This window comes from Bombus huntii, chromosome 15, assembly GCF_024542735.1.
Source record: "Bombus huntii isolate Logan2020A chromosome 15, iyBomHunt1.1, whole genome shotgun sequence".
Classification (NCBI taxonomy): Eukaryota; Metazoa; Arthropoda; class Insecta; order Hymenoptera; family Apidae; genus Bombus; species Bombus huntii.
In genome coordinates this window covers 1625934-1640221 of record NC_066252.1, presented here as the reverse complement: position 1 = coordinate 1640221, position 14288 = coordinate 1625934, and the positions used below count along the sequence as shown (strand labels likewise).

At 34.7% G+C, this 14288-nt stretch overlaps 5 protein-coding genes across 6 annotated transcripts in view; 2 read left to right on the top strand and 3 right to left on the bottom strand.

Moving 5' to 3' along the window:
• The window catches only part of LOC126873848 (cell death abnormality protein 1-like), a 112921-nt gene that overhangs the window by 6501 nt on the left and 92132 nt on the right, over nucleotides 1-14288 (bottom strand). The gene's annotated exons all lie outside the window — the stretch shown is intronic.
• Nucleotides 367-4260, bottom strand: LOC126873847 (prion-like-(Q/N-rich) domain-bearing protein 25). Its single transcript, XM_050635144.1, has 7 exons — nucleotides 3957-4260; nucleotides 2564-2716; nucleotides 2348-2482; nucleotides 2124-2261; nucleotides 1753-2025; nucleotides 1527-1670; nucleotides 367-1348 (listed from the first exon to the last, which is right to left on the bottom strand). Exons 1-7 carry the CDS (start codon nucleotides 4117-4119, stop codon nucleotides 1275-1277), a joined length of 1080 nt encoding a protein of 359 aa, XP_050491101.1. The 5' UTR covers nucleotides 4120-4260; the 3' UTR covers nucleotides 367-1274.
• LOC126873853 (tenascin-like) lies at nucleotides 4400-5992 on the top strand. The gene is made up of 6 exons (XM_050635155.1): nucleotides 4400-4547; nucleotides 4639-4788; nucleotides 4873-5001; nucleotides 5092-5235; nucleotides 5333-5449; nucleotides 5523-5992. Exons 1-6 carry the CDS (start codon nucleotides 4469-4471, stop codon nucleotides 5576-5578), a joined length of 675 nt encoding a protein of 224 aa, XP_050491112.1. The 5' UTR covers nucleotides 4400-4468; the 3' UTR covers nucleotides 5579-5992.
• Nucleotides 6342-7315, top strand: LOC126873854 (39S ribosomal protein L51, mitochondrial). Its single transcript, XM_050635156.1, has 2 exons — nucleotides 6342-6512; nucleotides 6782-7315. Exon 2 carries the CDS (start codon nucleotides 6783-6785, stop codon nucleotides 7266-7268), a length of 486 nt encoding a protein of 161 aa, XP_050491113.1. The 5' UTR covers nucleotides 6342-6512; nucleotide 6782; the 3' UTR covers nucleotides 7269-7315.
• Nucleotides 7382-12520, bottom strand: LOC126873841 (dipeptidyl peptidase 9). Of its 2 annotated transcripts, XM_050635118.1 has the most exons (11): nucleotides 11531-12520; nucleotides 11251-11445; nucleotides 11017-11151; nucleotides 10770-10932; nucleotides 10455-10696; nucleotides 10066-10377; nucleotides 9700-9986; nucleotides 9296-9624; nucleotides 8983-9234; nucleotides 8637-8909; nucleotides 7382-8514 (listed from the first exon to the last, which is right to left on the bottom strand). In XM_050635118.1, the coding sequence occupies exons 2-11, from the start codon at nucleotides 11418-11420 to the stop codon at nucleotides 8167-8169; spliced, it is 2511 nt and encodes an 836-aa protein (XP_050491075.1). In that variant the 5' UTR covers nucleotides 11421-11445; nucleotides 11531-12520; the 3' UTR covers nucleotides 7382-8166. The 2 variants fall into 2 exon arrangements, with proteins under 2 accessions (XP_050491075.1, XP_050491074.1); XM_050635117.1 differs by having other exon boundaries at nucleotides 11251-12520.

Here is a 14288-nt window from a genome sequence, read left to right as displayed (position 1 = left end):
AACGAAAAGGAATCATTCGTCTGTTTAATCGTGCATCGCCATTGAAATCGCAACACGATGTGTTACATCAAGCGCGTGTCATCAGAAATTTTATGATCAAATAGGTGAGGAATGAAAACGCCGATCCACGTGATCGTCATCGATATTTCAAATACGCAGTTGATACGAACGATGGCGCGATTCAACCGCCGTTATCTTTGGGAATATATTAGATAAGCGAAATGTCGAAATTCATATTTGTAATAGTAATTGGGGCATCAAGAAGGTGTACTAGCTTAAGAATACACAATTCTTCATTGTGAAGGTTATCGGGATGTGAACGTTACTGAGATGATGTAATGAAAAATACAAATACAAGATACAAGATACAAGATAGAAGAGGTAATTCTTTATAGATGTATATAAATTAAAAAGGGTAGTATAACAACTTGAAAAAAATAATATCTTATTCTGAGTATAACGATATCGAAAACGATAGATATGAAATTAGAGGGAAACTTATCGACGTCTACTTACATATTCACTTAGATGTAAAAAAATGATGTGTTGTTTCCTTAGACTAAAATAGCTAAAGGACTGAGACTAAAAAGGAGAAACAACTTTTGGAAAAACTCATAAGGAGTTCTTAAAACGTTCGTTCATTCTAATTTAGATAAAATTAAGAGCTTAATTAATCACTTATAAATCTATAAATACTGTAAGGCTGTTATAAAAAGAGTAAAACACTACTATGCCCCTGGTTTATAATTGTTTCGGGATTGCAAAGGTGAACGATTGACGTCTAAACAAGTCATAATATGCTTCATGTCGCATGATCGAATATCAGTTTCTCATAAATATTGCCATAATCGCCGAGGTAAAATTTGAACGAAACAAGATGTTGGGTTAGACGATTATTTAATTTCCACTTGTTGGCAAACGTATCCACTTCTTTGGTATTGAAATGACCTATAAGGTAGACGAGGCTACGAAAACGAGTCGCAGTAGCGCGCTTTGAGTGCGTTAATTGCATGCATGCCGCAGGAAGTCTTTAAACGGCTCGGTGCACCCAGCCTATTCTCTCGATGCACTCGACGCGTAACTCTGTGCAGTCGCGGAGACATCCAATGCCATGCTGTGTTCTGCTACCTTTTTCTCACTTTCCGTGCTGAATTTCGCGTAGTGTTTCAGCTGTGTCATCGAGAAGCCTGCATACCAAAACTGCTCCCGTGTACGTCGTTACTTGATGAACATGTACATTTCCTGGCAACGATTTCTAGATCGCTCGAAAATGTTTAGTCGAGTATGAAGGAGATGAAACAAATAATTGTCACGAGGAAAATGGGTAGAACAGGTAGAAGATGCGAGCCTAGAAAATAGTTGTAATAAAAATAAAGATTAGTAACAAATGAAGCGTACACGAGAAAACATGTCAAGAGCACTTTTCTCGATTTCTCGAATTTTATGCTATTTGTTTTTATGTTATATATCGAATTAAACGAACGCGATCTATGTAAAGGTCTGTTTCATCTTCTCTTTTTTCTTACCTTTGCTCACGCATCTATCGTCTTTTCTCTCGTAATTCTCCGCACACACGCACACGTTCTTCTCACATATCACTGCCTTTTCCATCACATTTCCATTTTCCTCCTGGTAACAATCGTACGTATTTCCACAAGGCTCGCCAAGTTCTGTAAAACGTTGCAATTGCTCTATTAGTACAAGGAAAGGAAGACTTTAAGAAACGTAACCATACTCTTGAGAAAAACCTACTCTTGTTATTGTAACATTGCTTCTCTGTGTGTTCGAAGTGATATCCGCTTTGACACTGACACTTTCGATTAACGCATAACGTATTTGGGAAGCTTTTAGTGCACTGTACGTCTTCCTCGCATTCTTCCAAGATGTCTTCCGCGACTCGCAAACATTTTTTTCGATCCATGTTGATCATAGTCGCTTCTGCACAATCGCAAACATTTCTATCCGTACATATAGCACCGCTCACGTGAGCGCATTCCTCCGATCTTGTACATGATTTTCCCACATCTGTGAATATTAAGCGATTGTAGGTACATCTTGCGCGATTATTTTTGCAGCGACGCTTCCTTGAATTATCAGAAGAAGGAAGGAAATTTTTGTCTTACCGATCGTTTTGTAACAAGCGTTTGTCACAAAATGATATCCGGGGATGCAGGCACATTGGTTATTTTGGCACGTCGTATTCGCTAAGTATGCCAGGCATTGTATGTTGTCCGTGCACGGAAAATCCAATGCATCAGCTTCTAAATTATTGAAACAAAAACAAATTAATCGCTGAATTGATGTCGAACGAGTTTAACTCGCATGCCAGTATACCAATCGTTCTTACTTTTAAGGCATTCTCTTTTGCTGCTTGATAAAACGTAGCCCTTCCGACATTCGCATTGACTCTTCGTTGTGTTGCAAATAGTGTTATTAACCCCACAATTCTGATCGATCTTGCAAGTCTGGAATATTGTGAATCCTAAAGAGAACGCAATGCCTTTCATTTACTGATCAAATTATTACACAGAAGAAGGAGAAACAACAAAAAATATTACTCTACCTGCAGTTTTGTTATGCTGTATATTACTACTGGAACAGTTCTTCATTTGCCCATCGTTCTCGCACACGCAATATCCATCTGTACACGTTACGCCTTTCGTCACGTTCAAATCGTCGACGCAAGTTTGAACACTTACACAAGGGATGGGCGGATCTGTAAAAAGTCAGTTCTGCATTTTTGACAATTTTTGTAATCCGCTGGAAAAAATGTTTCACCTATGCTTCTTATATCGATTAGACGAGCAAAATTGAGGCATTCGTTTTAAAATACGTTGTATGTGTATGTAAGAGGTAGGACAACCAGATTAGAGAATTATAGATGTTTGTAGGAATTCAAATGATATTTTATTTGAACAACGTTTAATTATCTTTCCTTTTGTCCTCCTTAATTTTCTATTCTCGAAGAATGAATCAAAAATACTCTTCTAGACGAATTAAATGTCAAAGAACTGAAATCATCGATGGTGAAGTGTTATTCACTTGTACAACTTCTCAGTACCATGAAGAGGTCGTTTTTATTTTGAAACAGAACCTGCCAATGTTTGTATACAAGTAACGAGAACGGAGATAATACACGTATTTGTTCTGAACCAATAGCATTATGTCGACACGTCGGTTGTTCCAAACGAACCAACGTTAAATCAGTTACTGAACATTACCAGGCTTTTATTTTCCCGAAAAGTATTATATCGATCGAAATAAAATTCTTTCAAAGGACAAAAATCTAAATAAAACGCAAATACGAGTCATGTTGAAATATCATGGTACGAATCGCGTTTAACAGCTTTCATCCAGTTGAATCTTGTTTAATTACTTCTCAAGAGCATCGCGTTTCGAGTATACATCCCGTGATTAACTTAAGACTAAAACCAGCGGAGTGATTAGAATGATGCAATTCGTAATTTTTCATAGAAATATTATAGATTAACCACAGTATGTTTTTAAAAATTTTGATGATTTTTATAAAATATATGAATGAAGACTCGATTCCTCGTTCGTAATATTTTTTCATAAATCATTCACTTTAATTTCTTTGACACAAGTTTATATCGTACTCGCCGGAGATTCTAAGGTCTAATTATGGTAAAAGGGAGCATTACGACATGCATAAGATATACGTGATTAGAAACGTATATAACGCGCTCTAATTGCAATGAACAGTGCTAATAATACCATTATTGCAGCGAATTAATTTCAAATTAACTACGAGGGTTGCTATCAATAGCAATTTGTCGAAATAATTATTCGATCGATGCAATATCTAAATTATAAACTAGATTGAGATATGAATTAACATACGCTTATCAATTTCATGCAAATTAACTTACTTAACTTATTAATTTAATTTAACTGAAACTCGACATCGGCTAATCTAAGGAAATTTCAAAGCTTACCAATATTCTCGGTAATTGCACTGTGTATCATAACGGCGATCAGCAGGGTGAACAAATATTTCTTGCATGCGGAAGCAAGCATTCTTGACGTTCGAATCTTAGTATGAAATGGTACAGGCTTAGCTGCAAACTGACAAGTATCGGTTCGCGATCGAGCGAGCATCGATAGCACACGACTGACGAACGCGAGGCCGTGTACAACTACAATTAACCATATTCTCCCACCATCCTGATTGTCTTCTCAGCTACCGGCTCGGACACCGTTTTGTGTTCGTGTGTATTCTCTAGTTTTACCGGCTGAGTCGCTAATCATTTGTAGCGATCTTTTACCATCTTCCATTTTACGATGAAGACGGTCAAACATTCGAGGAAGCGGTACATTCATTGTTCACTGATTCACTGATTCACTCAGTCCGATATATCGTAGATAAGCGGAAAGATAACGATTATCACAGAAGGGCGTGGGTTGCTTACCTTTCTAACGAGACCATACCGTTTCTTACTTAGTTGCCATGAACATCAAAATGAACGTCCAACTTTTCAAGTTAATTCTATTCTTCGCGACTTTCCAATCGCTGTCGTGTTCTCAATGTGAGTATCGCTAGTAAATGTCGCTCGATAAGAAACATAATTGTGCGTCTACTTGTTCTTTTCATTGTATTTCTATCGTCACGTTATTTAGTGGGCACACAGGAATATGGAAACGCAAAAGTCGGCGAGAGATGCGAAAGAGATCGCAATTGCATTCAACATGCATTTTGTCTTACACACATGACTTGTCAGTGCGATCAATATTACTCGCCTACTCCTGATAAATCGATGTGCATCGCTAGTGAGTATCGCTTTGTAAAATCTCGTGTACTGACAACTCTGTATATGTTCAAAGATTTATTCGTCGATTTGGGGTAAATAATAGGTGCCGGATTGACATGCACGGATGATTCGGTATGTGCATCAATGACGAACGCTGCGTGTAGGCAAGGAATATGCGCATGCAAAGATTCGTATATTTTAGATATAAATAATTCTTCAAATTGTATCGTTAGTAAGTAATAGATACGATTAGCAAAATTTCTACGAGCATCTTCGTGATCCGCATGGACCAATCTATATGTAAATGGATCGCACGTTTCAGGGCCATTAGTAGTGGGTGATCTTTGTCAAAGGACCGATGAGTGTCAGGACACGTTTGATCGTGCCATGTGCATCAATGGACGCTGCCAGTGTATCACGTCTTATCATTTCGTCAATGCAACGGGGAAATGTATTCAGACACGATGTAAGAATCGATATTGTGCTTCATTTGATTACATAACTTAGGTAGAAATGATTTGTAACTAAAGACAGGTTAATGAATTAATACACGTTTTTTTCAGTTTTATACAATTTATGTACAGAAGATTACGAATGTGTAGACTTCGATAACAAAAATGTCCTTGAATGCAGGGACGGTCAATGTGTTTGCAAAAACGGAGAAGAAACATGCAGCAGAGGTTAACCAAAATTAATTGCATGCCGCAATATAATTTGGTGAATCCATCTTTCTGACGAATCTCTTTTTTTCAGGTGCTACGCTCACTTCTATTGGAATTTTTGTGGTGCTTTTACCTTTTATATATTGACTGATTTAACAAATAGACGTCATCTTTCTAAACAAATCATATTATTATTTCCAACTGTGATTCTCCAAATTAATACATTATTTAATTATATGTTCTTCCTTTCAAATATTAGCAGTTATTTGTGAGACTTCAAAACATGAGAGTAAAGTGTTAGATATAGTATAGTTCGTAGTTCGTATAGTTCGTACGCGCGTTAGGATTTATAACGCATTCACGCGATCGATCGTGGCAAATACGATCAGCTATACTTATGTGTCATAATAATACGACGTACAATTCAAATCTGTTTGCGGTTCATGCGACATAATTTATAATTCGATATATTATCTTTCCATTTATCTTCCGACATACGAGCATATTTGTATTTGCAAATTTGGTTATTTCAACGCACTATTAATATATATTTTAATTCTCCTTCTACCATTTTATCAAATACCAAAATAGTAATAATATTACTAATACATTCTATTTCGATTATGAAACTATACTGATTTCTATTTTTGAATTTTCATTTTTATCAAAACCAAACTCATATAATATATTTTCATATCAAAATACATAGTTATACTTACCTACTAGTTGATTAGTCAAATAACGTTAACATTAATATATTGTCTAATTCTTTGTTTTGGATTTTGGCAAACATAGTATTAGTAGATAGCTTTTAAAAATGATAATTTATATAATGTAGAATGCTAGATCTATTTTATATCAATTTCAAATTAAGATATACTACGAACTTGACACTCTCATATGCATTCACATTTAGAGTAGTACTAGCATCAAACGCCTGAGGTGTGCCATATGTGATATATAAATATCATTGAGGTTATGGAAAACAAAGTATAATTTGCAGTTTATTGTACGATAACAGTTCTAAGTAAAGAACTTAAATAAATAATATTAAATGTGCTCATTGATATATTCTTAAAAGGTAAATTTTGCTTCATAAGGAATACTATTAACCTTTAGAACACTACATGTATTATATAGAAAGTAAGGTTATGTCAGTTACTTAGCATTACGTGTAATTCATTTAAATGATTAATTCTGTTCGAAAAAAAATATCTATCGCAAAAATTCAACTACAATTATTTTTATAACTTTGAACGATATATGTTCAATGCAAAAATCTAATATTACAAATGCTTTAAGAAAGGGAGAGATATAATTATAGTATTAACTAAATCAATTATTCGCTAGCATGTCGTGGTTTACGAATACAATACGTACAACTATCAACATTTGGGTACCACAAGTAATGCCTGTTAGATTTCGCTATCATGCAGACAAGATAGCTAGAGGTCCACTTGTGAGGCGTTATGGCTACAAAGATCCTATAGATATGAGAGGACTACTACCTCGCAATAGTGATAAGAAATTACCCATGCCAATATATAGACCAAAGGATGCTTGGGCTGAAAAGAGAGCATTGTTTGGTCAAAATGATTATATAGATATTTTGGGTTCAGACAAAATTCATCCTACTAGAATCTTATATAATGTACCATCTTGGCTAAGAGGCGTAAGTGGAAATGAATATCAGGTACTACTGAGAAAACAGAAAATGTTGAAGCATGGTGTATTTCCAATAGCAAGACCAACTAAATGGAAAGAATTAAAAAAAAGACTAAAATATTTATTCAGATATTTAAACAGAAAGACTAAAACTTACAGCTCACCACAGTAATGTATATCAAAGTCAGAAAATATAATTATATACTGCAGCAAGACTAATACATTCTACATTTTTTATTTTCATAACATTAAAATCCTTGGATATAATAATGGTACACGTTGTAACAAAATATAAAACAACGTATTTATTTATTGACAAACAATAGTTAGTCGGATATATGATTTATTTTTAATTACGGAATAATGTAAACACTCTTCCGCTTAAATTCTTTGCTATCATATACATCTAAGGTATTTTAGAAATGTGGGTGAAAGAGGGAGAGATTACTCGTTTATATATACAAAATTAAGCATAAAATGGTGACAGCCACGAAACAGACGTATTTCTGACGATAACTATCGACACTTGTAAGTACAGTTAGAAGAAAATTCTAAAAAAAATTAATACAGATCTCATAACTCTTATTTATATATGTACAGAGAAACTGCGAGTATTGTCCATTTTCTTAAAAAAGTAACAATAAGTCTTACAATTCCAAAAATCGATGATCATTCATTAAAAAGGTTGTATATTGCATTTAATATAAGTTTCGCGATGGCTGTATGCCCGAATGTGTTATCGATATCAATATTTATATACGTTCTTTTTTTTGTTTTTATGAACGGAAAAAGAAACATTATTCTTCTTATATGGATAAAACTTTTAATTGTTTTTTATTATAACTTTTTTTGTATTAAAATTATAATACTGTTTAAGTAGTGGTTTCGGAGACTTCATACAAAACGTAAGATTTGTATTAGGCAAAACCATCGCGAACACAATGATGCGAAAAGTAATTTTTAATTTGTCTGATCTATGTACATAAACGTAATGGCAGTTACTTAAATTGTTGAAATATTTTAACCAGCATTTATCGCTGTAGCTATATACTTGAATAAGAGTAATAAATTTATAAATGATTCTGTAAGAATGATAGCAATGTAGTTTCATAATGTTTACTAGCATCCAAACTTCTGAGGCTATGTCTTTCATTGGGGTAAACTTGCAGTTGATATGGTTTCCCAGATTTTATAAGAGCATTGATCAATTGACTTGTATGGAAAAAGTGTACATTTTCGTCTATAAGTCCATGAATGATCAATAATCTATTTTCTTCATCAGGGAACTTATCCACATACGTTAAAACAGAACCAGACGTGTATCCATGAGGATTATCTTGTGGTAAATCCATGTAACGTTCAGTATATCCAGTATCATAAAAATTCCAAGAAGTAACTGGTGCACCGGCGATAGCTAACTGAAAATTGTACGTTTCGATTGTCGAATTTGCTTCTCTGAATATATATGTATGTACAACTATGTGTATATGTATGCGTATGTGTATGTGTATATTCAAAATTCTTTAATCAAAGAAGATACCTTAAATATTTCTGGATATTGTATTAGGCCCATAAGACTTAAATATCCTCCATAAGACCAACCATGAATTGCTACGCGATTTAAATCAATATAACCAGTAGTTTCCGCTAACCATTTTAATACCTCGACTTGATCGTTTAATTCAACGGATCCCATTCTGTGCTGCAAATGGCTTTCAAATACTAAACCTCTGTGATGTGAACCACGTGAGTCGATTAATACTACACAATAGCCTTGAGCAGCCAACATATGCATTCTTAAGTGCCTCATTCCCTGAAATGTGCGAAATTATTAAACGAATAAAATTTAATTTATCACTTTATACTTATATTTTTAAAATGCTTACTTTGAACGTATTCGATACCAGTTGTACTTCAGGACCACCATACACGTTCAGTATCGTGGGATATTTTACACCAATTTGAAAATTGTGTGGTTTAAAGATCATTGAATAAATAGTGTCATTAGATGATATTTTATAGGTATAAATTTCCGGGGAAAATAATTCGGATTCCAAGGTGGATGGTTCTAATAAATAACCCACAGGTGTTAGAGAAATACTTTCTACTGTCCAATCTGATTGTGATATTTTAAATACCTAAAAAACATTGATTGTCACAAAGATTCGCTTAATATCTACTGTCACAAAAGAATCGTACTTGACAAGTTGGTAACGTCTTGATGGAACTGTAGACAGTCACTAGCATTGTGCACTCCTTATTAAAATATATACTATTATGACTATAGCCCGGCCTGGTAAGCAGTCTCACTTCCAGCGGACGACGGAGAGATACAGCATAAACGTGCTGTTCTAGTGGACCCTCGCGTAAACCGCAAAAGTAAACGATAGAATTGATTTCGTCTACCCACAATTTTTTACCCAGAACCTCCCAATCTCCTTGGGTCAAAGCGACTTTGGAAGTAACTCGAGGTTGCAGAAAAATACTATCCATCTTATCCAATGGTTCTTCCACTTCGTTATTTAAACCTATAAGAAGAGAAAAATGTATTATTTCAATCTTAGTAGGTAATTAACCGTCACTAAGACCATTTGCTACTTTACCTGCTATGCTAGATGTAATGAGATATAGGTGTCTAAAGTCAGATTCTTCGCTGCCCCAAATAAGTTTTACTTCCGTTGGGTCGTCGGATGGTAGAAAATAAAGGAGATCATTAACATTAATCCAAATTGAACTTTGCTCGGAATATATTACTTGAACACTCGCCGATGATGGTGTAAAATGGTTTTCCGAATTGTACACATTAGGTGGTGGTTCGCAAAAATTATCTATCGATAACAAAACTAATTCCAGCCTTTGCTGCTTTCTATCCAACAGCTGCACCCAAACACTATATTCGTACAATATTTAAGAAGTTATATTCATAGAAGCGAACGATGAAATACAAATTCAGAACGTTTCCGACTTACTATTGTGCATCAGGAGTCCATCCTACTCTTACCATGTATTCCATCCATGGAAACATAATATGCAATGGATACTGGAGTTCTAATATTTCAATATCAACAATTTGTAATGTTTCTGTTAATCGAAATTGCACCATTTTAAGATTACTCCTGGCATTAGGTGTACCAGCCCTGGGAAACCTGAATTCATCTATATCTTCGGAATTTGATGTTGATGGAAAACAAAATATTTTTACATCGCTTTCATCGATTTCTTCATATACTATTCTATAGGTACCATCGTTGGATTTCGGCTGCCACCAATAGCCGATATATCTAAATAAAAGTATCACATTATAAAAAATATCTGCATAAAGCAAACATTATACCACAACCTGTATTATGCCACCAACCTAGTAAATTCCTCTTGCATTACATAAGAAGGAGTTCCTGCAGTGAGAGGATCATTTGCTAAACTTCTGCTACCTTTTCTTGCATGAGTTAATCTTACAGAAGAACCTGTGATACTATGGGACAGGTACAGGTCGCCTGAGCACGTATGAGCAATTAACGCATTATTCCATGGACAAATTTGTGGACATAGTTTTGCACCTGATGTTGACATACGAATTTCAGATGGAAAAAGAGGTCCGGCCTAATGTATAAATACGTTTACTGTCTTATTATCCTAATTATACATAAAAATGGAAAGCGCTAGAGAAAAATACCATGAATCCTGTGTCTATACATTGATAAAGGCTACTTGCTGCTGGAAAAACTAATTTTCCACTGTCTAGATGAATCTCATAACTAGTAATACCCCATGTAGCTAATCTTTTCCTTTCCCATAGTAACTGTTCTTCTCTCGATAGCCTTTTGGTACTTGAAACACTGCAAATAAATTTTCATATAGTCATATAATTAGATTTAGAAAAGAAATACCTTGTTTCGTTTTAGTAAAAGAGATTGCATTACGTTTGAAAATTTGCTTCTATAATAGGTTGCCAATGAAGGCGATAACCATTTGCATGATCTGAATGTGCAATGTCCACAAATAGTAACGTAGTTTCCCATCCATTGCTTGGACTACTAAGAAAATATATCCTTGTTCTAAAAAGAAGATGCACACAATTTAGAAAACATACACTACAAAAATAAAGAACTGTAATAATGTAAGGGTTATGTTACTATTTTAGAAGCATCTCTTACCGCCCATCTGGTAAAGATCGAAACGTTATAGATCCAGGCACAGAGCCTACCGATACACCGGACAATTTCCTACGTAAATCACTGACGACACTTCTCAATTCCGACCAACTTCTTTGCGTTACAGCAATGTCAGTTAAAATCCGGTCGCCCCCTTCGTTGCAAGTCTCCATATTTTCTCCGTTCTTACCTCCGTTTCTGATGTCATTCATCAAGAAGACAGTACTTTGAAAAGATCATATCAAAGAATTTTTCAAAAACGGTACCGCATCGTCCTATATACCAGAAAATCTGCGACAACCGCGGATGCAGCTTATTCTTAGGTTATGTCCGTGGATGGTTCTCACTTTCACCTACTCCCCAAACACGGCCTCTCCCTCCCCCTTCTCTCGACAAGCCCCACGACATTAATTTTGCGAAATCGTCAGCACAAGTTTCGATCTGTTTTTAGTAAATACGGGTGCCAAATATTCTCAGTCACCTATAACTAATTCGCAACTAGCGTGACAATCCTATCTATTGGCAGTTGTCAGAAGTAGACACTCATTGACACGGAAAAACGACACGTGAAGTCATATACACTATATATCATAAACACGGGGAAGATAATGGATCTTTTCTCTTTGTTGCCCTTTTTCGACAAGTCAGTGCTCGTTTTACCTTAACAGAAAGTAATGGTAAACGTAATTAAACAAACATAGTTTGCCTTGATCTTTTCGTTAATTTTTCTTTCTTCATTAATCTGCTTCGCCTTCAGGTAGCGTTCTCCTTTCTTCACTTTTAATAGCGACTGACATGCAATGCACAACTCGCGGATTCTTCAACGTCAGTGATTCTCAATGATAACTTTCAAAAACAGTTATTTATTCGTAGAAATTTAAATATCACTTCATTTATTTGTATTATTATATAAGAATATCGAACTTCATCGCACTCTTTCTGCCACTGTTTCTCACATAAGTGCTATTATTAGAAATATAGAACAATTTCAGTGAAATAACATCGTTAAGAACACTACTGCGAATATTACTTCGCATAAAACGTTAAGCAGGATTAAGAGAAGAAAACATTTAACGCTATATTATTTTTCCAGTTTGCCTCTGACTTCCTTCGTTTCTTGAGACTTGAATTACGGTTCTAAAGATCACGTACGCTCTGATATTAAATATTCAATGTTCATCTCCTTCGATCCTCCCGTTCTTTTTTTTCTTTAGTTTTTATACCTACTGGAATAGCTTTTTTTATTATTATTATGTTTTATTATTATTATGTTTTTTATTATTATTATGTATTAAATGTTTAATTATGCTTTTCAAAATGCAAAATGCTTGCTTAACAAACATATTGATTGGTTTGTCCTATACAGCAATAACTCATGTTCCGAACAAGATCACAACAGAAAATCGTTCAAAAGGTACGATAACAAATAAAAAACAAACAATCCTTAACGACACACATTCGCATAACGTCAAAACTGTCACGATCTCCCCTTTTATTGAAACTTTCAAAGCAGGTTATTAACGATACTTAAAGCAATCTATTACCAGTTTCTTATCGTATTTATTAGACGTAATGTCATTTAGTTTTGGTTGATTGCAGAAATGAAAGGATGATAGGTCGCTTGAGAGTTCCGCTGTGTTTCCTAATGCGCCGTCCATACAGCGAGCCTGTAGTAAAATTTGATTTATTCACTTCCGAAAAAATCAAGAAGAATTGGTCGGTAAGACTATTAATTGCCTTCACATAATCATTACGAATGCGATTATAATATTACACTTAAAGAAGTTATACGACAAATGAATTAACGACAGATATATTTAAGCTACTTGATTGTAATAAACGTTGAATTGGAACTGACTGGTTTTACCTAACACGTACGGGAATTCATGGTATGAATAATTAAATGTGAAGATGAACGTTAATGTTTCTTAATTTATATTCTTTTTAAATTTCTTTATTTGCAATTAAAGGTACGACTCTTTCAAGCTTGTAAAGTATTATACTGGGTAATATGTACAGAGTGTTTATCAATCACTTATTTGAAAAACAAGCATTCTTTACGAAGTCGTATACGTAATGATTATAATTATTTTTTGATAATGAGTAACAGTGAGAGATTTTCATAACAATTTGTTGCTCCTATATACGAATATTTAATCGTACAAAAAGAAAATATAAAATCGGGGTCTTATCGCGCATATTGCGTTTATTTTATTAGACTATATATGTACATCCTTGTTGTCACTATTTCCAGAAATACTTTTGCACGTTCGTATCGTATTGCAAACTGATAAATAGAGGGTCGCTTGCTTCTTTTTATTTGCTTCAATTTCGAGAAAGCCGAACGGATGCGGTATACTTCGATCGAGTTCCTCTTCGGTTTCCCCACATACATATACATGTATATGTATACAAATATACATCCTTAACGTCCATCTCGTGCGTCGATACAACATTTCTTTCATTTTGCACGCTCACACGAAATACATACTTGGCTTACGAGCGAACCCCTAAAAGCTCGCTTAAATATCGAATGCATCGATTCGGTATTAAACAACAGGTCGTTGAGTAATAATCTAAAATTTTCATAGATGGTCGACGTTTATGAGTTTGGCTTCCACAGCTGGTTATTTTCGTAACATAATCGCTGTGTCAGTTTAATTCGGTCTTTCCCCTATGTGGAAATATACCGAACTGTATCGAGACAACATTGAGCGTGTATTTATACATTTTATAATGTTAACGTTACTAAAGAAATTCAACAGAACTTAAGTATAACAAAATGGACTATTAATACCGAAAAGCACGTGGAAATAACTAGAACTCGTGCAGAGTATAGACGACGCAAGGCAACAGACAAACAGAAGATTCACGGGTCGAAGGAATTGAAGCAACGTACAAAGTTAACAAAATTAGTCGAAACATAATCGATACCGTTAACACAAAATCATTGCATGAAAGACGAGAGTACACTTAGACTCTTGGTATGTTTTCTACAGTTAATTTGTATACCTATATCGACGCCCACGATCACAATTTTT

Coding starts and splice junctions, on each gene's coding strand:
- LOC126873847 (XM_050635144.1), bottom strand. CDS start 4,119: ATGCTCGCTCGATCGCGAACCGATACTTGTCAGTTTGCAGCTAAGCCT. Junction 1,671..1,752: donor GCAATGTTACAATAACAAGA/GTAGGTTTTTCT, acceptor AACGTTTTACAG/AACTTGGCGAGCCTTGTGGA. Junction 1,349..1,526: donor CGATAGATGCGTGAGCAAAG/GTAAGAAAAAAG, acceptor ACTATTTTCTAG/GCTCGCATCTTCTACCTGTT.
- LOC126873853 (XM_050635155.1), top strand. CDS start 4,469: ATGAACATCAAAATGAACGTCCAACTTTTCAAGTTAATTCTATTCTTC. Junction 4,548..4,638: donor ATCGCTGTCGTGTTCTCAAT/GTGAGTATCGCT, acceptor CACGTTATTTAG/TGGGCACACAGGAATATGGA. Junction 5,236..5,332: donor GAAATGTATTCAGACACGAT/GTAAGAATCGAT, acceptor CGTTTTTTTCAG/TTTTATACAATTTATGTACA.
- LOC126873854 (XM_050635156.1), top strand. CDS start 6,783: ATGTCGTGGTTTACGAATACAATACGTACAACTATCAACATTTGGGTA.
- LOC126873841 (XM_050635117.1), bottom strand. CDS start 11,459: ATGAATGACATCAGAAACGGAGGTAAGAACGGAGAAAATATGGAGACT. Junction 10,933..11,016: donor ATAGAAGCAAATTTTCAAAC/GTAATGCAATCT, acceptor ATTTATTTGCAG/TGTTTCAAGTACCAAAAGGC. Junction 9,987..10,065: donor TGGACTCCTGATGCACAATA/GTAAGTCGGAAA, acceptor GTACGAATATAG/TGTTTGGGTGCAGCTGTTGG.